Here is a 24,011-nt window from a genome sequence, read left to right as displayed (position 1 = left end):
TCCCTAATATAGACAATTACTACACAATATGGCTATATACAGAATGATTGGGACAATGACTGATAAGGGCATGTTTACACTTGCAGTGGTCTCCAAAAAACAATCCATGTGTGTTCAGGTGCAGCTTCAGGAGGTGATATGGCTGCCTCCTGAATGCCTGTTTTTTTTTGGCAGTCAAGGGGGTTTTTGAATGGGAATACTGCACCACAGCCGCAAACCTAGCGTTTGGCCCGCAAGTGCGATATGGCCCCATTTACTTGAAGGGGGTAGTGTTAAGCAATACTACCCAAAAAAAAAAAAGGGAAGGGGGGCAATGTGTGCAACCCTGTCTGACCACCTTTGCAGCCTAAGGGGGGGGGGGGGGGGGGTTGTACAGTAAATAAAAATAAAACCCTTTTTTACCACCCCAATCAGGGAGTTAAAAACGAACCCCTAAAAATGCCTTATGACTTTCTGAATAACTACTGAGCAACAGGGCCAGACAGATATGACTGTGTAAAGCCAACCAGGAATATAGTAATCTTCATACTGCTTAATGGAGCTAGTGTCAATTTGAGAACCCTGCCCCATTCTTTAAAAAAAAAAAAAAAAAAAAAAAAGGTTTTTCAGTATACACACACATACACCTAATACCCATTCAATAAGTTGATGGGACTATACTATATATTAAGTATGAGGTGGACTACACAGAGAGATGTCCTACAAATGTCAAAAAAGTAGAGACTTGCAGTTTTATTAAAGGTTCAATTTAGGCATTCAATAAATAATGCAGGAAAATGAGAGAAAATACACAGTGGGTCTTTTATTTTACAGAGTGTCTGTACAGCAGAAAAGTGTCTTGAGGAGTGATACAGGACAGTTTTAAGAGTTCCCAGAAGAGACTAGGATAATAGGACAGCATAGAAAGACATATCCAGCCCAGGTAGAAGAAAGATGACCATATGAAGCAAAGCATTTTATCTGCATGGAGAAAAAACAAAACAAAACAAAAAATAAAAAAAAAACAGACATTAAAAATCAATGATCTCCTGTACATGAAACTTTGGATAGAGGAATTGGAGTTTTCAGAACCCCCCCCCCCCCCCCCAAAAAAAAAAAACACAAAACAAAAAAACCACAACCTCTTCTCTGCAAATGCTACAAAATGAAGGATTCTGATTCTCTTTAAACCATACATATCCCCAATAAAATTAGAATGTACACTACACTGGAAATCTAAACCTAAAATGATACCCTCATTCTGCATCCAACTCCCATCTACCATAATAAACGACTAGAACTATGAATTGCCACTGATATTAGAACCGGGAATTGTGTTTTTATAGATGAGCATAATGTAGCAGAGTGAAGTAAAATGTAAAGCAGAGTAAGCAACTTTGGCACTTCAGTTGTGAAGAAACTACATATCCCATCATACCGCTGTCTACGGTATTAATGTCTATGACTGTCAAGGTCTTGCAATGTCTCATGGGATTTGTATTTTCATCACAGCTGGAATTCCAAGGTTGTCTATCCCTGATGTAAGGATTAAAAATATATAAAAAACACGGCTTTAATGGATCCTGCCAACACTGGTATAGGCTACAAGGGTCAGATCGCTGTGCTATAAGATGTGTTATCTGTCATCACTATCATTTTCAGTCTTGTGACTTATTTACAACTCCTAACACTGAAAACAGCTGTTACGATCACTGTAATGAAGGAAAATAATTAAATTAAACCTAGAGTCCTGTATATTCAATCGAAACAGCAGACAAATTAAACTTTCATAATAAACTCCCTGACGTTTTTACTGCAATATGTGTCCCTGTTGTGGAACCCCCCCCCCCCTTCCCTTCCTGTCCAAGTGACAGTAACTGGCTCCCTAGTGAGTTCTTCAAAAGGAGAATGTGGAGAATGCACTCTAGAGAGGAAACCGATTATCTCAGCGCAGTTAGTCCTCATGCACACGGGACGTTTTTACAGCTGCTGTTTTTGGCTTTTGCAATTTTTTTCTACAGCCAGTAAACTTGCCAGCATGTTATCCTATGTGTCCATGCACAAAGACTGTCAAAGTTTTTTGGCAGGGGCGTTTTTAGGCTGGGAAAAAAAAAACAAAAAAAAAAACAAAAAAAACAACACAGAACTAGTGGGTTTCTAGAGGAATTTGTTTAGCTGTAAAATGCTTTAAACACTGAAAAACAGTGTTTTTGGATTTTTTTTTAGCAAAACAAAAAAACAAAAACAAAAAAAAAACGCAGCAAAAAAACCCAGCAAAGTTTTTAACATGACTTTACACAGCCAACGTTACCAGCGTTATTAAAAAGCGCAGTGTGCAAGGAGCCTTATACTCTGGTGATCTCTGGATAGAGATTGAAGGCAGAGTCTCTATCAGGAAAACAGATAATGAATAATAATAAATTATAATAAATGTCTGCAGAGGACTGTAAAAGCTAAATCTGTATTTTGAATTTTGTTTTAGCGTTTATAAATTCTAACATTATCTTCAGTAAAGACAACATTTCTCATGAGTAGTAATAGGATGTGAGACTAGTAATCATCTAAAAACATCCTAAACCAGATGATAAGTTCAAACACTATGATACATTAACTGCAGGATAATAAGAGTCTGAAGACTAGTCTGGGGCACTCGTAATTCATTTATGCTTTCCTAAACAGCTATAGGAGCATTGCTGCATCTGTCAGTAAACTATTAGAAGTGGATTACTGAAACTCTCCTGGCAGAGGTGTAAGTCGAGACATCGGCATGTTATACATAGTTACATTGGTTTAGATTGGACCAATGTAACTATGCATACACCATACCTGACTGATGATGCTGGAAGCTGGAAAGCATTGAACTAGCCATCACTACTCTGGTGATCTCTGCTTCCTGGTCCTGCACAGAGCTGTTGCCCTCCTGCACTGTGATCACAGGAGGTTGGCTGCTTGGCACGGGCACCAGAGAATGCTCTGGATTTTCTGAATGAAAGCAAAACCTTCTCTGATTGGACAAGGTGGAGAGTATCCCAACCACAGCACCACCTGCCTGGAGTTTACATGTTCTCATATGCCTGCATGGGTTTCCTCCCACACTCCAAAGACATGCTGGTAGGTTAATTGGATCCTTTCTAAATTGTCCCTAGTATGTGTATATATGAATGTGAGTTAGGGACCTTCGATTGTACGCCCCTTGAGGGTTAGGGACTGATTTGAATGTACAATATACTGTATGTAAAGCACTGCATAAACTGACGGCGCTATACAAGTACCGGAAATAAATAATGTCACGTCCCAGCCACTCGATCTTGCCCAATCAGAGAACGCTTTGCATTCATTCAGAAAAGGGAAAGCAATCTCTGAATGGCACTCATGAGGAGTGGCCAACCTCCTGTGTTCACAATGCATCAGGCTGGCTGTTCAGAATGGGACCTGGAAGTGGAGAACACAGAGGTAGTGGGGTCTACTTCAGTGATTTCCAGCAGCATTGGCCAGGTATGTCATACATATTTGCACTGGTCCAGGCTGGACTTATGTAACTATATACAACATGCGGACAACTGGAATTATTGTGAAGGGGACCCCCATCTCAAAGCAAAACATCAGCTTTGATAGATTTAGCAGCTATCTGCCTCCCAGATTTTAAATCTGCCCCTGGCATATACATCACTTATAGTGAATCAGAATGGGTTAAACTTTACTTCTCCAGAAGAGAAAGCTCATGATTCAGGGACAACTGCCTCTTACAGGATTTTCAATGGAAGAGCAGGGCCAAGAGCTTAAAAGGATTCTGTCAAAACTGGTTTTGGGCCTTCAGTAAAACCTCTCTAAATCCTAAAGTATCCTTAATAACTGCTGGCTCTGCGGTGACCTCGTGGACAGTAATGTACCACACATGTAGGTGGGACTTATCTCTTGGTGCCTATGTTAAAATTAATATCCAACACAGCCATTCATGTAGGTAGACACACAAGAGTCACTTGCTGGGGCTTAAAATGCTCCGCAAGAATGTTTGTGTATGTAGGGCCATGAGACAAAAAGCACAACTAATCAATTTCAACTCATCTAAATGACCAAGGCAGTAATTTTGTATGTAGCGTGTAGTCTACTAAGTTGATTATTCACAATATACACAGAAGTGTGGGCTATTTCAAGTGCCAAAATCTTTTATGGTGATATGAGGCCAATTTATTCTTGATACTCGTAGGTTTGGCAGAGAAGAGGTTATTCATGAACAAATAGAAAGTTTTCTTATTTTTTACCATCTGATGCACAGATTTTTGAATTAGAACATTAAAAGCAAAATAGTTTTAAGAAAAAAAAAAGCAGTGTATTAATGAGCAATATAAGTGTTAAGCGTTTTTAGCAAAATGCATGTGATGTTTCTAAACTTATAAACTGCAGGTTTACGTTACATTAGAGTCTTGCAATATGAACTATAGAAATCTACACCCTACATATTTTGCTATCAAGCTGGATCATGCCAAAATGTTAGCTATACTCCTGAAAACAATGCAGGTCCCTGGGCTTCATTAGAGATTAAATGCTGGTGAGGAAGATTTGACAGGCTGTACAGGCAAACGGGACATGATCTACAACTACCACTAGAGCTTCACTAAAGTAAAATGTACTATTTTATATTGGAAGTGTATTCTGATATTATGGAGAATACTAACTAATGACATGATCAAAGCTGTATAACCTGCTTGTTAAAGCTTAAAGAGGAAAAAAAAAACAAAAACACCACACGGGACGCCATCACTATGCAGTGTCCCTTGTGCTGCTGGCTCCTGGTTTATTTTAAATGTTCCTCCTCCAATCCCTTATCTACTGTAATGTTCCGGTGTTGCAAGGATTAATCAAGCCCAAAGACCTGTCATATGCACAGAGTGCTGACTATGCCAGCCCTTTCTCCATTCATTGATTTTTTTTTTTTCCCGTTCATAGAAGATATAGTAAAATTTCTATGAATGGAGTTTGGGTGGATGAATGAAGAAAAAAAGAAAACCTCTTCCATTCATACTGGCTGTAGTATATCTTCTGTGAATGAATGAGGTGGGAGGAAAGGGTAGGCATAGTCAACACTCCTTATGAGTTCATATAACAGGTCCGTCAGCGCTATTAATCACCCCCCCACCACCACCACCACCAGAAGATTATGGCAGCGAGGGTAAGCGGGGATCAGCGGAACATTTCAACTAAACCCAGAACCAGCATACAAAGGACACTTCACACTGATCGTCAGTAATGTCCCTTGTGGCATTTATTTTTTTACTAGCACTTAAAGTATATAGTTTAAGTTTAAAACTCCCTGCATAGAATTGTGTACAGTACAAGCTACTCCCTTGAAACCAGAAAGCTCCTCCATGTCTGTCAATGCAGGACGTCAAATCACAGGGGGAAGCCTCAATTCACGTCCGCAGCTTTCCAACCGATGCTCCAGCATACAGGCAGTGTGACTGAAGGTGCGTTTGCACATATACATGGTGGGATACTGTCCAAAAGGTATTGGTGGATGTTGCGAGAGCTGGCTTAAACCCAGTTTGTTAGGACATGGTAAAATGATATGTCCTGTTTGTGTTTTGTGTTTAAACAGCATCTTCTCCTACCATTATGTCAATCAAGGGATCATTAGTACTAGAGAGCACTGCACAAACAGGCTAGGCACAAGATTAAGTCTTCAGAATCAACAGGGCATATTGCCTTGTACTGCTTCCCCTTAGAATAAAGAGTAACATATGGTGTTTACAGGGTACAGGTAAAAAGAAATGAAAAAAGGTTCTGGGTATGGAATTCTTATGACGTGACCTGATGGCAGACGATGATGCAGAACATGCTCCTCAGTTCTTACATTTTATTAAAGGCGCTATCTAAAAAAAACAAAACTTTTTGACTGCATAAAACTTAATCTAAATGCCTTTGTACTGGCTATAAGTAAATCAAAGCTGGACCCATACCAAGCTATTCTCAAAGCTGAGGCAGACAAAAATAACTAACATAAGGATTACAGAAGGTTGTTGGATAAGGGTTTTTTTTTTTTTTCTTAAAAAAAGGTAATAAAAAGTATTAAAGAAAAAAACAAAAACACATTACTTAAATTACGATCAGCATTCAGATCTGCTAAGGATTCTTAGTTGCTGCAGGGTAGGTAGCCTCACATATTTCCTCCTGTTAGACAAATATGTCTATAGCCAGCTTTAGGTTACTACATGTCCTACCTATGGGGAACTGGGTTCAGGATCCATGTGACAAAAAAGATTTTTTTTATTTTGATACAGTTAACAAAAGACTGTTGTGGACTACTGCTGCACCCTTAGCAATTGTACTGCTGAAATATATAAACATTGTATATATCGCTCAACCTGGCTGCACAGCAGGCGAAAAGTTGAGCGTCCCATGATGGAAACAGTACAGGGCAAACGTAATGTAAAATCCGTAAAAGCAGAAATACCTCTTTAAAGCCTATATCAGTATGTCAGTATCAGTAAATACAAGTAATATCCGATTTCAAGATCATTAGATCATTAAAGTTGAACAAAATGTAGGTCTTAGTGTTAAATCATTAGTTTGCCTGGAAGAAAACCAATATCTCACACGCAATGGCTCCACACAATGTGTGTTTAGGTAAAAGGCATTTAAACCAAGAATAAATAATTCCTACTGACATATAAACACCTATACATACAAAATGAACACATACATTTAAATTTTGGTTAGGAGCAGGGAAGAGTAAAGTATAACTAAAGGCTACTTTTTTTTTTTAAATTCTAGAGTGGGTAGGAATTAGAACACCAGTTTTTTTTTTTTGTTTTTTTTATTGCTGTCTGGGTCCCTGTTAGACTGCATCCACATAAGTGTTTTGTGAACACACAAAAGCACGCATTCACAGAAACATACAAATAAAGCCTGTTGCATCTGCAGTGCCATTCATTGTGGCATGACAAAAACGCGCAATGCTAAATGCCCAAAAGATTCAGCCACTTTTGCATGTTTGTTGTGCATAGGGCAGCCCACTGAAATCGCTGATTGGCTGCCCTATGCTTGTAGCATGAAAAACATGCAAAAATGCATGTCCCCAAAACACTATAGGGGTGATTGACTAAACCTGGAGCAGCCGATTCAGCTTCTGACTTCAGCTTTTTTAAACATGCTGAGCTACACCAGATTTTGCACTATCCAGCTTTAGTAACTCAACCCCAATGTGTGAACCTAGCCCGAGGGAGAGTCACCCTTTTTGTTCCTGGTGACTTATTTGTGAGAGTAAAAGAAAATCCCAAATTTTGAATTGTCACCAGAACAGGAACAGAAGAGAAATCTTCCAATAGGGATACTAGTTCTGCAGATTCTGTCACACCTGGTTTTAGTCATGGGACAAAAGTGAAAGGAAATATTCCCAATGGGACACAGATGGAAACCCCCCCCCCCCAAAAAAAAAAAACAAACAAAAAAAAAAAAAAAAAAAAACTGTTCTACAGCTCTCCCTTACTCTAGCCAAAAAGTTTTGCCTTTTTCCACTTGTTAAATAAAGTTTTGCCTTTAGCTCTACTTTAAAGCCTCTGCCAGAGTTTTATTGCCATTCCCCCCGCTTCTTTGTCACAACAGGAAGTGATCGGAAATCTCTCCAACTGGGACAAAGAAAAACAAAAGTTTTTTGGGTTTTTTTCCTTTTTGGGTGCCTGTACTTTCCTGACTCCGTAACTATTGTATTCCTTATTTCTTCTACATGATTTACAGGCACAAATCTCCTCATTGAGATCACAGACAGAAAAAAGCCTAACATAACCAAGAAGAAATGTTGACATTTCCTTGCTCTAGTTAGTTTCTGAAGTTGTTTAGCAAAATTTTAGTTTTATTTGGAGGACTCATATCCTTCCAAACAAAAGAAAAAACATTAACAAACCTAGTAAAAAAGTAGCAATATAACATATTTCACATAACAATGAAGTGCAACAGATAAGGTACAGATGACAGAATTGTGATATCTAAAGCTCTGCCACATGGTTGCTTAACATGCCAAAGCACTATAATAAAATGCTAAGGCACTATATTAAAAAAAGATAGATATATAGGACATATCTCTTATACAGCTTGTGTTTTTGCATAATTTTGAAAAACATTTTTTTCCCCTTTTTTTCCCAATATTAAGTTTTGCCAGCAATCAACCCAGCTAGCGGCTAAAAGCCAGGACAAACAAGCCACAGTCATGCATTATACTAAGGCATCAGCAACAATGGATAACACGTTATAATGCATGCTAACTGCCAAAACAGCAAGTAATGAGGTGTACCAAGCTTCCTTTTGTTATCTATATATTCAGGTAAAATATATAGGATACAAAAATTTAGGAATGCAGGAATAACTTTAGGACATGTGTCCCTTCCCTCAACTGATGGGTATACATATATAGATAGTGGTTTATATAAACAGACACCACACTACAAAGACTGCTACTGCATTGGAAGTAAACAAGAGCACAATGAGAGGAGCCATTGATGCCTGAAATATTGCATTCACTTTCACAGCTTTGTCTTGTTCTAAATTAGTGCGCAGAGAGAAAGATGAAACTTATGTAAAAAAAAAAAAAAAAGGCAGAAGAAAAAAAAAAAAGCAAGTAACACAATGAGAAAAAGCAGAGCTTACATCTGTTTAACACTGGCTTTGGCAAACTTTGATATACACTGTAGTTTCAGTGGCCCCGCAAGTTAAAAGGCCCACACCTGTAACTCATGTAGTAAATGGTTTTAATTCAAAGTCGTGAATCTTCGGTGTTATTTAAAACGGAATTAAAGAGAATTTGCCAGCTGTCTAAACAGAAGTAAAACATCAGTGAGAAAAAAAGTAAGCCAGAAAGTGAGCAAACAAAATAAAGGTTGATGGTGTAAGGGTAGGACGTGAGTTTTATTAAGCGAGCAGAGAAGGTACGAACATAAGCGAACACATAGAAAAAAATTTACATTGAAGTCATGTCATTGAGAGCGTGATCCAGTTCTTCACTGATGGCTTTGTACTTCAGTTTCTGGGCATACAGTTCATCTGCTCGGAGGGAAGGTGGGAGAGAGATTGATCGGGAAAACAAGGGTGGACAAAAAAAAAATAAAAATATATGGAAAATGGGGATGAAGGTAGGACAGACAGGAGGTTTGTAATGGGGGAAAAAAAAAAAAAAAAAAGTATAAAAGGAGGGGGGAGCAGGACACAGAAAGGACAACAAATAAGGATATGGCGAGGACAGGTAACCAGATGGAGGTAACCAGATGGAGGTAGAGTAAAAGGTGGAAAGAAGTCCAGTGTTCGCAACACCATCCAGGCACAGGGTGAAGAAGCAGACAGCGCGTGGAGAAGCAGCGAAGGCCCGGCATGAGATAACAGATTGTATATAAATAAAAAAAAAAAAAAGAAAAGAAAAGAAAGACAGGTTAGCAGTAGAAAAGGCAACTTCATTGCCTATTTAGAAAACTACTGTATGGTGAGCAAAAAGGATTTTCCAAGTCTTGAAACTATCAATTTTTCTAACATTACCACTGCACGATATCTGGGCGCTGAAAAGATGCACTATGATGAGAACCTTCACAACACAAACCTCATCAAAAATTACTTTACCCAATAATTCTTAACACAATACAACCATTATATGTCTCCGATTCTCCATCCAAATCACACAAACCACTATAACCATAAACCATTATAATCTGCCACCATTACACAATGATAGGAAATAAAACAAACAAAAACTAACACTTATGGCTCCCCCAAAGAAGCTTCCTGCATGTCACAACTGAAGCTATGCAGTCTTCCACCCTAAATACGAAAAAGGAAAAAAGTCATACCTTCTAAATCATCAATGGTCTTTTCCAACTTGGCTACTGTCCTCTCTGCAAACTCAGCACGTGTCTCAGCCTAAGGGAGGGTACAAAATGAAAAAAGTTTAGGTCTGCCAACATCTCTGGAAGAAAAATGAACCAAACAAATCAAAAAAAAAAAAAAAAAAAAAAAAAAACTTACCTCCTTCAGTTTGTCTGTGAGAACCTTGATTTCCTCTTCATATTTGTCCTCCTTCTGGGAGTACTATAATCAGAAACAAAGACAATTCTTAGCAGGTCCATCAATGTCTTAACCAAGATTCTCCTAGCAGTACATTCGAGCTTCCAAACCAAATGAATGCGATTTGTGCACAAACTACCTGGTTTAGTGGAATATGCCAACAGATAACATGTAATAGATTTCACAATAAAAAGAAGTGATTGTATTCTTTTATATAATATGAGCTATTCTAACTGCTGATTAATCTGCCGAGTCTGACCAGGCAGAATGTCATCCTTGTCTAGAATACGGAATCCATCAGGAACGGAAAGATTATAGGGATAAATAAGGTTAAGATACAGTTTCTCAGTCCTAAGGGTATTGCGACAGAATTAGGCATCAATACAAGAGACACCATAGGGATTTCTGCATGGTAAAATAAGACAAACAAGCTGAGGACACAGAGTGAAGACAAACCTTCACCTTATACAAGATCTGCTGTGAGATTTTCCAATAGAATCAGTATTATGCACAGAGATCTAGAGAGGAGAAATGGCACCGCACTGCATGGAGACATCGTGCTACATACAGTATTATAATGCATTAAAAGTATATACTCCAATAAAGGTCAGCATTTTAAAGGTGAAAATATGAGATAATCCACTCTTTTTTAAACCGTGAAAAGAGTGCATGCTAGTTTGGCAGCTATATGTGTTTTGTTTAATAATTTGCATCCCTAGTGTCTCTAAACAGCAGGTTGTTACTGGCAAGGGATGCATCAAGAACTAGGAAGGAGGAGCCCATGATCCTATAATAACATTGCTATATCCACTTTCTGCAATAGGGCATTAGGATGTTGTAGTAAGTCGGAAGCAGCAAGGGGTTTTTGCACTGAAAGGAGATTGGAACTGCACTAGAGAGCGCTTTATAACCACTTTTTGTTCTCCTTGAAAGTACATTGATAAGGCTGAGAGTCCTTCAGGCAACACGCAGTTCTACACATCTGAGTGGCAGACCTCTTTGGACATGTGCACGGTTCAGAGCAGATTTTACCATCATACCTTCTCTGCCTGGGCCTCCAGAGATTTCAGGTTGTTGGTGACAGTTTTCAACTCTTCCTCAAGCTCGGCACATTTGCTATTTGGATGGGGTAAGGTGTAAGATAGAGGTGGTAGGAATAAACAGAAAAATGGGAGATTGAAAGAGGAGAGAAAGGAATGAAATACCAAACCAAAAATAGGAAAATATTTACTCAGCCAAGATAAAAAGCTGCATTACAGTGCAAAAGATATCCAGAGTGTCTGCAGACAAAACACTCCAAAATGCAATTTTGAGACTGTGTATTATGTAGACAATGCAAAAGATTTCTATAGTAAAAAGCAGATTTTATAAAGGAGACTTGGAGAAAACAAGAACCAAAAGCAGATTTGTCAAACAAAAAATGCGATTGGTCTCCCTGGGCAATATTTTGTTCCCATTTTCCTTTTTCCGAGAGAACACCTTGGATATCTTTTATAACGTAGCTTTTCCTCTCTGCATCAGAGATAAATACAGTAGAAAACAAAAAACATGGGTCATAAGGAAACACTATAGCAAGAGTAAAGCACAGAAGAATACTGCTTGAGTCGGAGTTAGGAGGAGAACTGAAGCCCAGTAGCTGAGGATAAAGACAGGGCCCAGACTGGCAGCAGTACCTTATCCTCTGAAGCTATTAGTGTTTTCAGCGTTTGGTCCATTATTCTCTGCTGCTCATCCTGCTGCCGACAGCGACTATTAATGAGTGCATGAAATAAGGAAGGAGCGAACAAGCCATTCACAATATGTGGAGCATGCAAAGAAAAACACATTGTTACACGTGGTTGGGCAAAATGGCAAACGTGTTAAAAAGTAATTGTATTGCAATTGCTATCAAAAGTTGGGTTATCAGTCCTAACTGTACATCGCACATAGGCACCTTAGATTGGCAATAACCATAGTCTTTCTAGAAATATTTGGTTCTAAAAAGGAGGATGTTACTTTGAGAATAAACTATAGATTAATGCTAGGTTTAATTTGCTATATACCTCATTTAGTGAAAAAAGTGGCTGATTGTATTACATACGGATTAGACTACACCATACCATATGACAAGATCCATCTGTTAGACTACCCCAGTCACCCTAATACTGCTTGTCCTATTCCCCCCAGTTGGGTTATGTTACTGGATACTTCAATCTTGTAGATTTGACTTCATATAAACATGATCTAGCCAGCCAACCAAGAGGCTAATTATACAATGTATAGATACTTACAGAATTATCTTGGAGGTAGCTAAAAGCCATTAGATAGGAACAGTGGCTCGCAAAAATGCACCCAGATTGCTTTCTGTATTTCATGCAGTTAACTGTATTTTGCAGTATTGTTAATCGAGTGAACTACATTTTATTCCATTACCAAACTTCTTTCCTAGTATGAAATATTACTTGTCAACTGAAACTTAGCTGAAACTACCAGGAGACTGATTTTTGTATTCATACAGTAGATAACACAAGCAAAAAGGAAGATCTTCAGTGTTACATGCATAAAATGTGGGTGCAAACATCTCCACAGTGCTACGGAGTAAGGTTAAAGTGTGCAGAGCAAACAGATGCCAAGGTCCAGACACATGCACTGTAAGTAAGTGAGCACCTACCTTTCTGACAGCTCAGCACGTTCCTCTGCGCGTTCCAAGTCACCCTCAATGATCACCAGCTTACGGGCGACCTATTACACAGAGGAAGTCTTTAGAAAGTGACACAAGTGTGCATATACACAACAATCAATGGTCACTTTAAAGCTGGCCTGGCCTTTAGAGCTGGCCACTGGAATAAGGACTGGTCCTCCATTGGTGCATATCAGTCCAGAGACAGAAGATTCATGAAATTCACCTCTTCATATTTGCGGTCAGCCTCCTCAGCAATGTGCTTGGCTTCCTTCAGCTGGATCTCCTGCAACTCCATCTTTTCTTCATCCTTCAGGGCTCTGTTCTCAATGACTTTCATACCTCTGAAATGTTAAAAATAAAACTTCAGCACCACATGAGTAACCACAGCTGCCATCAGTTTCCTTTATGAAACAGCCCCAAGACTGAAATGGGATGATGTTGACTCTATACATGGCTTTCAGCAGGAATGTAAGAGGATATCTAAGTGCACAGAGTCCAATAAAATTAAAGAATTAGTCCTTGCAAGAAGATGGCTTTGTGCATACACCATATTCAGCTACATTCGAACATTTTATATGAAAAAGAATGAAACAGTCTAGACATAATACCGGTTTAATGGATCATAGCAGCATGCCATGTTCTCATCAAGATATACCTATAGTGGACTTGTTACCATAGGTAAAAATTGTAGAAGGGAACCTCAGGAAACACTCACCTTTCGCTCTCATCTGCAGCCTTCTCAGCCTCCTCCAGTTTCTGAAGAGCTGTGGCCAGACGCTCCTGAGCACGATCCAACTCCTCCTCAACCAGCTGGATACGCCTGTTCAATGAGGCTACATCTCCTTCAGCCTAGATTAACAAGAGCAAAATAGTATCGTCAGGTAACAGCAACAACATGACAGACTCTCAGGCCACATTCAGACTGCTGCAGTGTGCTACCACATAGGTGTTGAAGGGTTAGTTCACCTTTGCCAAAAAAACTGCCTATGCAGGTGAGGGGTGTCTGTAGATAAAAACTATTCAGCTCTGACTAAAGTGGATTTCCCTTGCTATAGGTTTAGGCCATTTATGTACCTCTTGAAGCCTGCCTGGAATACTTCCAGGACGTTGCTCAGAGAGGTCTGGTTGTTATTGCTCACCTCCACCATCACAGGAGTCAGCTCTTCCTCTCCTCTGATGCAGTAGTTCTGCACTCAGTGTCTGAGAGCTCACTCCTGTGATGGTGGAGGTGAGCAGTAATGACTAGGCCTCTCTTAGCAATGTCCTAGCAACATCCTGGAAGTTTTCCCAGTTGGGCTTCAGGAGGTACACAAATGGCCTACACCTATCGCAAGGGCATTATTCAATTTTAGTCAAAGCTGTGCAGTTTGTTTTTATCTACAGACACCCCTCCGCGAAAGACAGTTTTTTGGCAAGATGAACAAGCCCTTTATCGTGCCCTGCGGTAAGGCAGCTCATTTACTCTGAATGGGTGTCCAACACACCAGGACGCATGTTTTAAAGGGCTTACAGCATTTGTCAATGCAGCTCCAAAACATGGCGTGCTAAACATGTGCCTTATGAGCTTGGAAGGTGCACTGTGGTGCCATTCAAAATGAATAGCGTCACAACGCACTTGGTTTCATGCTTTATGAAGACATGTTAAAGCAATACAACAGTCTGAATGGGCCCTCAAAGCTAGGGATCACTAAATGGAATGTAATGCCCTGTATATAGTGGTGTTCCAGATGTTATGGAAATTACATGACATGCTGACACTTGTAAAGCTATAGGCCTGCAAGTTGCGCAACCTTGATGTAAAACTATGTAAGACAGTTAGTTTCCACAATACAGAGTACTATATATCATGGCTAATAGAACTGTACACAGCTAATGTTTGCTACAACATGTTAAAACTCCTAGCTAGGGATGTAACAAAATTTTACAATCTATGTTGCAATTAACCAATATGTGTGGAAATTGATCAAATCATAAATTACCTGTAATAAATGCATATAATGTCATTTTTTTAAAAAAGAGAATGCCAAATTGTAATGTCAGATGGCCAGCGGTTATCAAATGGCAACAGGGTGGAGTGCACTAGTGTTATCATTGCAGTTAAGATTGATATATTTAACAAGATCATTTGCAGGGTTGCACAGGGCATGTAAGGGTGTATTCACTAGTGTGAATGTGTGTGTAGGATGTGGTTTTACACGTCTCAAAGTGAATGCAAACGCTTATACTAACTTCCTCTTTCAGATCAGGCTGTTTACACATTTGTAGTTTAAAATGGTAGGATCTCGCTGAATGACGTATGAAGAATGCATGATATTCTGACAGATTAGGTGTATTTGGAAGGAGCGTCACATTCTTTGCACTTACAATAAAGTCTCCATGTCAGGCCACCAAGGATAATGACATGCTTGCTGAGCAGTAAAGAAGCCGCCCTATAAAACTATGTATGAAGAATTACCCCCTTTCTCTACCTGTGCAAGACTTGTCTGGTAGTTGGGTCACTTTAATTCAGACACTGAACATTTTTAGGGTACCCCAACAGCAAATCAGTACTCACTGCACCCCGTGTACAAAAAGGAAGGATAAAACCTCTATGAATACCCACGGTTATCAGGAGGGTATGGAGGTCTCTATGTTCCACCACCTTGCTCATGGATGGTCAAATATCTTCTCTCCAGTCATTCTGAGACTAATTTACCCTTCTATGGGCAGCCTTGAAGTAGAACGTAAAGGCAAAAACAGTTTTTTTTTTTTCAGATTTGGATAGAGCGTGGCAAGACCCACTGTCAGGTTTTTATTGCTGTCTGTGTCCCTGTTACGAAGGTTCATTCTATTTGCCCCAATCACCAAAGTCACTGGGAATGAAGGAGAGGGGTAAGTCCAATTATTAATATAAATAAACAGCGCAAATTTAGAGGATTAATCAATATAATAAATCATATAAAATAGGTGCATAAATTATTCGTGTTTGCCCTTAATCTTAAACAAAAACACCCAAAAGTCCATGTGCTGAAAACATAATTAAATTGTTGAAAGAAAAGTGCAAACTTCTTTTCTTCAAAAAATACTTTCACCTTCCACCCGTGCACAAACCAACATCGAATACACTCACCAGAACTTGGTGAGTAAAAGACCTTTAAGGAATTTTTAGGGATCCTTTGATCCCTAAAAACTTTTCCTTTGATAACGCCCTATGGGAGGGGCGAAACGCGTTGACGCATTTCCGGTCCACACTCCATGCGCCTGACGTCATTTCCGGTGAGTGGAACGCACGCTGAGCGGTGCGTTCCAGCGGCCATCTTGGTTCACTGTTTGGTCTAAGAGGAGTCCTGTCTTTGTTCCACTGTGGATGTGAGAGTCCTGGAAGGAAAAGTTTGTATATCTGCTGGAACTGAAGCCTTTTATACATAATAAACATGCCTTTAGCAAGTGTTTAACATGTGAGTGGCCTTAATCTCCATTTGGAAAAAGTTATTATTGTGTGACAATATTATGCTATGTGAGTTTTTTTCTTTTGGTTGGATGGTGGAGTCTATTCGGAGGGTGAAGATTTTCCCTAGCGTGGCACCAAAGAGGGTTTAGGATCCCTAAAAATTCCTTAAAGGTCTTTTACTCACCAAGTTCTGGTGAGTGTATTCGATGTTGGTTTGTGCACGGGTGGAAGGTGAAAGTATTTTTTGAAGAAAAGAAGTTTGCACTTTTATTTCAACAATTTAATTATGTTTTCAGCACATGGACTTTTGGGTGTTTTTGTTTAAGATTAAGGGCAAACACGAATAATTTATGCACCTATTTTATATGATTTATTATATTGATTAATAATCTAAATTTGCGCTGTTTATTTATATTTATATTGTTTGTGTTTTCACAACCGGCACAGCAGCATTTTTAGAGTGTTATTTGGAAAGTTTTGGCGCAGGAATAAGTTTTCTTGTATAAGTCCAATTATTAGTTGCTACTAGATCAGGAGTGGAGGGTAAATCTTCCCAAAGGAACACAATGTCCAAAAGTGGAAATCCCTCACATTGGAAATATATTCACTCACTTCCTAAAACCGGCCATAGACTACATAATTTTCTTTCCTGAAAACATGGGTTGCAGGAAAGAATCGCTCGATTCCCCATCAGCACAGTCAGTGTTGATGGGGACTCCCTCCCACGAAGTTGTTGTGCTCTGGCAGAGGGGCACAGTCCCTGTTGGGAGAACACAATGATTATTACTAGCGGCTATAGTTGCTGGCAATAATTGCAAGCTAAAAATCCAACATGCTGGTTGTAACTAAGTCGATCGACTTGGGTACAATCAGCCTGCCCATAGATTAATCGAATCTTGGCCAGTCCCTGCTGAACAGGCAGTCATTTGATCCATCTATGGCTAGCTTAACTTCAGATCAGCTGCACAAAGCCATGGCAATTCAAAGCAATTCATTGCATTTCCCAGAGCTATCAGCCTCAAGCCATACAGTTAGGATGATAAAATCAGCACGAACCTCTTTACTTGCCATGGCAAAGCTAAATGGATGAAAAAAAAAAAAAAGAAAAAAGTAGGATGCTGTCCCATTAAAGTATGGCAGGTGTAAACCTCAGGCTGCATTCACACTTGAGTGCTTTGTAGCTTGAAGCTCCAAAAACACTCAAACTTAAAAAATCAATTGTTCTCTATGGTGCCACTTCCTGTGATCAGGTGTGATCAGGCACCACAGAGAACAATTGATTTTTTAAGTTTGAGCTTTTTTTGGAGCTTCGAGGTGACATATGTGCTTTAAAAAATATAAATGAACACTATGGAAAGGTGACCTGTGATACAGGCGAAAACTGGAAACAAATTAACTTTTTCACTAAATGTTGCCATTTTAGCAGCATAAAAAATATTACGCTAATATAGCAATTCTACTGCTGGCAACACCTTGCTCACAACAGAATCACTGTAGTTGGGTGCAGCAACCATAAAGTTGATCTAGTAATGTTAGCTAATCTGGTATTGGGCCTGTGCTGAAAATGTTTAGCTCAGCCTGTCTCATCCTTTTTAACATGTTGGAACCTTTTAAATAACTTTCTGGTATCCGGAAAGCCCCGCTAATAATTACTATAGGCACATTAGTGTGGTGGCCGGCGAAAAGAATGCCCCCCTGCACTGGGGGCCAGCGGAAAGAATGCCCCCTACATTCGTGGCCAGCGGAAAGAATGCCCCCTACATTCGTGGCCAGCGGAAAGAATGCCCCCTACATTCGTGGCCAGCGGAAAGAATGCCCCCTACATTCGTGGCCAGCGGAAAGAATGCCCCCTACATTCGTGGCCAGCGGAAAGAATGCCCCCTACATTCGTGGCCAGCGGAAAGAATGCCCCCTACATTCGTGGCCAGCGGAAAGAATGCCCCCTACATTCGTGGCCAGCGGAAAGAATGCCCCCTACATTCGTGGCCAGCGGAAAGAATGCCCCCTACATTCGTGGCCAGCGGAAAGAATGCCCCCTACATTCGTGGCCAGCGGAAAGAATGCCCCCTACATTCGTGGCCAGCGGAAAGAATGCCCCCTACATTCGTGGCCAGTGGAAAGAATGCCCCCTACATTCGTGGCCAGTGGAAAGAATGCCCCCTACATTGGTGGCCAGTGGAAAGAATGCCCCCTACATTGGTGGCCATTGGGAGGAATGCTCCCTACATTAGTGGTCAGTGGAAAGAATGCCCCCTACATTGGTGTTCATTGGGAAGAGACCCACCCCCTTAGATAGCCAAAAAGGTAATTGATGTCCATAATTACTTATCTGAGAGGACGAAATAGCTCAAGGAACCCCTAGCAACCTCTGGAGTCTTAGGGTTCCATAAATCCTAGGTTAAGAAAGGTTGGTGTAACCAGTTTCCATAGGAACCAGCAAAACACTGCCAACTCCCATCAGAAAAGTAACAAGGTGATAACTATTGTTCATGTATTAGGATCACATCACTACAAAGGAAACAGATATCAGAGAGTTAAGCAGGAGACTCTTTACACATCAGGTGGATAGTAGCTAAATATTTGCATGCCGTTTGAAGGACTGATTTTATGGTCCTTCTGTAAAGGCTGTGTTAACCATTTGACTACATGAAAAACTGTTTAGTCTGCAATCCCCTCCTTATCAAAAGGAGATTATTAAATAATCCACAAGCAGGCTCCAACTTTTCAAAATGGGAACATAAACCAGGAAATGAAGAGGGATTGAGCAGTTTTGGCTATACAACAACATATCAGCACTGTTCATTTTTTTTTCTTTAATCAAAGTGATTACAACTAGACAACGCCTGGGAGAAAGTCGCCTTACAAGAATGAAATGCAATGTTAGCTCAAGTGCTTCCTGTGGTGTCACTGGAGTATTTGCAGCCTCTAGAGGGAAGGACACATCTATATATTCAGACACGGCAAGGCTGGACTTATGGCCTTATAAGGCAAGGAAAGTTTTACTACGACGCGGATTTCACCCAGCTCAGATCGCATAGAACTGGCCCTGCTTAGCAACTCTTACATCTTTCTGAATAGTAAAAAGGGAACTTGAATGTGTGCACAGACTAGACAAAACCAGATGTCATAACATTGTATCAACATTGAAAGGCTTGCCAATTTTACCTCCATTAATCATACACTCGAAATAATTATGAAAATCCACTTTCTCCTGTGTGAAGGAGGGAAGGGAATCAGGAGTGTGCCAATATTCCTGGAAGATGTGACTCAGGTCGCCAGGAGGTGTGATGGCTACCCAAGGCTACAGATCCCAGTCTCATTCATACTGGCGGAGATATACATCCCATTAGAAGACGGTTCGAAAGGCATGGCTTTATTGTAGATGTATAATTCACAGCAAACTGAGCTCTGTCATCCAGGGGAAGATGAGATTCGCTGTGTCTAAACACACAGAAATGCTTGTAAATCCGTAAATGTAACGTAGTGCTAAAACCTCACATTTTTGGTCAGGATCACATGTAGCAGAGCAAAATTTTAGGCCTCATGAACAAGCGCTTCTAAAAATAAGCAGCAGACCAGCAACCAGAATTTCCCAGACAAAAATGCCTCTAATATTACAATATGTATGAGTATTTATACGTGTATGGCAGCTGAGTGTAAATGATCTGCCACCCCTCTCTGCCAATCTCACCCCTGGCTTCCCATTACCCAACGGATAAAATTCAAAATCACATATAAAGCCATTTATAAATCTGCCCCAAATTACATCACCGATCTGGTCTCCAAATATCACCCAAACCGTACTCTCCACTCCTCGCACGACCTCCTGATCTCCAACTCCCTTGTCTCCTCCTCCCATGCTCATCTCCAGGACTTCTCCACAGCTTCCCCCATCCACTGGAACTCTCTACCCAATTTATCAGACTATCGCCTACTCTGCTCACTTTTAGGCGATCTCTGAAAACCTATCCTGCTGTCAGCTAATAATGGAATCTTCTACTCTTCCAACCAGTCCATCCACCACAGTTACTACCTTTTGTACCACTAGCTTCTCCTTCATAGATTGTAAGCTCCAAGGAGCAGGGCCCTCCTATCCCTCTTGTATTGAACTGTATTGTTGCTGTATTGTCTCCCGTTATATTGTAAAGCGCTGAGCAAACTGTTGGCACTATATAAATCCTGTATAAGAATAATAATAAATGAATTCTACTGGCCAGAATATTCATTTACTCTGGCCATTGGAATATATTTACGCCCTTATGCACTTTTTTTCTGCTCAAATGATCCTCTCAGAATGTGCCTTTGGTGCATTTTTTCCTGCCGGTAAATGCACCTCTTCAAATATACTTTTAAGGCCTCATGCACACTGGATATAAAAACGCCAATAGTGTTCACTGTAGAAGGCTGCATTAAAAATGCAAGTTTTGTTAGTCATAAATGCCAGATGTAATGCAGTGTTAGAGCATTTTTACAGCTGAAAATCTCTTCTTCAAATGCAGTAGTTCTGGGGTTTTTGCAGCCTGAAAACATCACTGCCAAAAAAAACGCAGATAAAAGCCTGTGTGTGCATGAACACATAGGATAACATACTGGGAAGAACGCTGGCTGTAGAAAAAAAAAAAATGCCGATTCCCAAAACAGCAGCTGTAAAAATGTCCAGTGTGCATGAGGCCTAAATGCCTGTGTGTGAATGGCCACACAGGCTAACAGGTGCTTTTACAAGCATAGAAGCGGGGAAAAAAGAAAAAAAAAAGAAGAAAAAAAAAAAAAAAGCTAAACGCCCATATAAGCAGCTTTTTTTTTTTTTTTTTTTTTTTTTTTTTTTTTTTTTTTTTTTTTTTTTTTTTTTAAAGCTTTGTATGCATGAGGCCTTATACTTGACTCAATTCCAGCCAGGAAGCACAAAGTGTAACATGACAGGATGTCCCCTGATCCCCCTTGTCAGTCGAGATGGGCTCAGATGTTGAAACTCATCTCTGGCCGACCTACAAATTTGCATGGTTTTACTCCAATGAGCAGCGGGGCCAGGTCATTCCCAACCTTCTGCTTTATTTATGCGAGCTGCAGGGTGGAAATGAATAGGTCCACAGATTACTGAAATGTAAAAAAAAACAAAAAAAAAAAAAACACCAAAAAACCTGAAAGCTCGGAGTTTAGCTAAAAGGAGTTTGAAGGATGCCAAAGCTCATCTCTACTCCTCAGGACTACATGACATGTCCAATCAGTCCAACTGCCCCCAATGTAAGGTGGCCGTGCACTGATAAACATGCCAAAATTCACTAAGTGGGTGGCCCTGTCGGTCCCATTCCCCACCAAACATCCTACAACTGGAATAACAAAGGAGCTTGGTGGAATATTGTCAGCCAAACAGCAGTTGCATCAAATCAGAAAAATAGGCTGTTCATTTATTCTGAGAGCTGGCACTTGCGGCTGTCAGAATACTATAACCAGGCAGGTTGATTCATCCATCCACACTATAGTATGTACTGAGAAATGTGGTAGATTTTCTTCATTCATCCCACAAGCTGAATAAAAAAACAAATAGTGTATGGCCAGCTTTAATGTACTGCCAAGGCCATAAATGATAGGATTTTCTTTCCTTCCACCATGAGAAGGAAAGAAAAATTGCTCTATTTCTCCATCAATACAGTCAGTGTTGAGGGGGAATGTGTCCTACGAATCAATTATGTTCTGCTGGCGAGGATCCATCCCTGCAAGCAGAACACAATGATCACTGTTGGCGTCTATAGCCACCTGCAGTGATTGCATTAAAAAAAAACAACCATATGAATCGCATCAAAAATGGCCTGAACCGCATCAAAAACGTGCATGCAGAAATGCATCCAGACTGTGTTTCTATGCTGTGAACCGGCCCTTAATGTAGGCGAGTGTGATCTCGGAAGTGTAAAGTTTGTTTATACTTCCCCAATGATTTCTCCTGTTTAAATAAACCCAAGGCAGGAGGCTCGTGTGAACACAGCCCTATACAGCAAGATCAATGGGATCAGAGAACTTCGATTGTCTTCCTCCTGTACAGGAAGCCTCTGGGCTTTCTTGGCTTCCCATGAACCAGGAGGCTATAATACACACTCCATGCACCCTTCAGGAGGATTTACTGACATACACACCTGACTTGCATCCTGACTTATGCATTTCCAGGTTATGTGGTTTAGATTTAATGCTAAACTCTTCTAGTAAACACCTCGAGCATTTGTAGAACATGAAAAATAGGAAGTGCGTGTAGGAGGCACCACACCCCAGGTAGATGGGGGAGATAAGGAGTTAACTGTGCTGTCCAGATGAGCCATGTCGCATGCCTAACATTCTCTAGTACATTCACAGGCCCCGCTGGCCCTCCCCTTCTGCCTGGAAACAATCTGCCCTGGGGGGTAGATACCATACACAACACAAACTGCAAGCTCTTGAGACCAACTGCCATTATCATCGTACTAACCCAACAAACCTGAATATTCTGAAACTAAGAAATACGTTCTGGAAATTCTAAAGAAATAAAAAAAAAAAAAAAAAAAAAAAGGAAGGAGGACACTCCAAGGGAAAGGCTGTATATAAAAATGAAAACAAATTTAGATGATTGTAAGCTCTCAGGAGCAAACGCCGCTTAAAAGTGACCATCCACTATACAATCAGATTGTACAATCATCTTCATGTCCATCATCAACTATGTAGTGCAGGGGTCTGCCCGACTGGATACAAATTGAATAGGTTTGTATGTCTCGTATTTTATACTTATGGTAAAACTAAAGCTGTGTTTGTTACGTTTCTGCAGTGCTTTTTGCGGTCTGTTTGGCGTTTTTGCGCATGCATTTTTTTTTTCACACTTTCTTGTTGCTAGGCGGATTAAAAACACATAAAAAACACACCACATGCTTTTCTGCAGCATTTCTATTGAAGTCTATAGAACCAAAAACACAACTTTTTGCATTTGAAAAAAGTCCCTGCCCTTTTCAAAAAATGCACGGGGTGAAAACACGGAGATGTGAACGTGTCCCATAGGAAATCATGTTAAATGGACTGTAGTGTGTTTCTGCAAAATGCTGCAGAAAATGTTTAGGTGTGAACCTAGGTTCAGATCTACCAACAAGCATGCAGTAAAAGGGTCAGCCTGACTCAAGACAAACCGATTGGATAGTTCAAGGAGATATTACAGAGATATATTATTATTCTACAGTATTTATATAGCGCCAACAATTTCTCATCTCATGAGAATGGGCTGCAAAAATGTACTGGAATGCTAAAAAATGAGCCATGTGATTGGCTGCCTGCAAATGTGCTGCATTCGTGAGATGCCTTCGGGGAGCCATTGACAACTCTTTGGCACCCACATGCTCTTGGAAGGGCAGCAAGTTCATCTGTGATATGGGAAATGTGACTTTCCTGCACCGAGTTTTGGAGTGAGCCGGCCCTCAGGTGCGTTTGTGTGTCCTGCACTGCTATATGCGCATGGGTGCCATTAATTGTTAGGGGGTGCCCCAAATGTGACTAAACTACAGGATACCACAGTACTGACAGGTTTGCTGCGATTTTTAAAAGTCGTATCTGCCCTGCTTTTTTGCAAGTTCAGTGGCCCACTGAAATGAATGGAATGAGCCATCAAAAACGCAATGTGTGTGTTCTGGTGAGAACTGGCCCAAAGGAGGACATTCAAACTGCAACACACCTACTTATATGGCTCCCCGTGTGAATGAGCCCTACAGGTGATTGTACAATCTGATGGTATGGTGTATGGCCAGATGAACCTTTTTGTATTGAATTGAAACAGTGCTGTCTCCTGTTTTATTGTACTGTGCTGCATGTTGGCACTATATAAATCCTGTATTATATTAATGCTGAAATCAGGTATTAATGCTCAGTCATGACTTCTATCAGATCCCCAACCCC

General features: G+C 40.2%; 1 protein-coding gene across 6 annotated transcripts in view; it reads right to left on the bottom strand.

Moving 5' to 3' along the window:
- The window catches only part of TPM1 (tropomyosin 1), a 47,467-nt gene that overhangs the window by 7,033 nt on the left and 16,423 nt on the right, over window positions 1-24,011 (bottom strand). For 2 of the 6 annotated variants that reach the window (XM_089671427.1, XM_089671430.1), the window contains 8 exons: window positions 13,398-13,531; window positions 12,906-13,023; window positions 12,671-12,741; window positions 11,061-11,136; window positions 9,982-10,044; window positions 9,807-9,876; window positions 8,934-9,012; window positions 778-960 (listed from right to left, as the gene is read on the bottom strand). In XM_089671427.1, coding sequence (XP_089527553.1) covers window positions 957-960; window positions 8,934-9,012; window positions 9,807-9,876; window positions 9,982-10,044; window positions 11,061-11,136; window positions 12,671-12,741; window positions 12,906-13,023; window positions 13,398-13,531 — 615 coding nt within the window. In that variant the 3' untranslated portion in view covers window positions 778-956. Of the gene's footprint in view, window positions 1-777; window positions 961-8,849; window positions 9,013-9,806; window positions 9,877-9,981; window positions 10,045-11,060; window positions 11,137-12,670; window positions 12,742-12,905; window positions 13,024-13,397; window positions 13,532-24,011 lie in introns of those variants that run through there. The other 4 variants (XM_089671428.1, XM_089671431.1, XM_089671429.1 and 1 more) reach the window with 2 other exon arrangements.

The sequence above is a fragment of the Staurois parvus genome, unplaced genomic scaffold (genome assembly GCF_062004578.1).
Source record: "Staurois parvus isolate SC_StPar_1 unplaced genomic scaffold, SC_StPar_1.0 ptg000105l, whole genome shotgun sequence".
NCBI classification, from domain to species: Eukaryota; Metazoa; Chordata; class Amphibia; order Anura; family Ranidae; genus Staurois; species Staurois parvus.
This window is presented reverse-complemented; position numbering and strand designations above follow the sequence as displayed.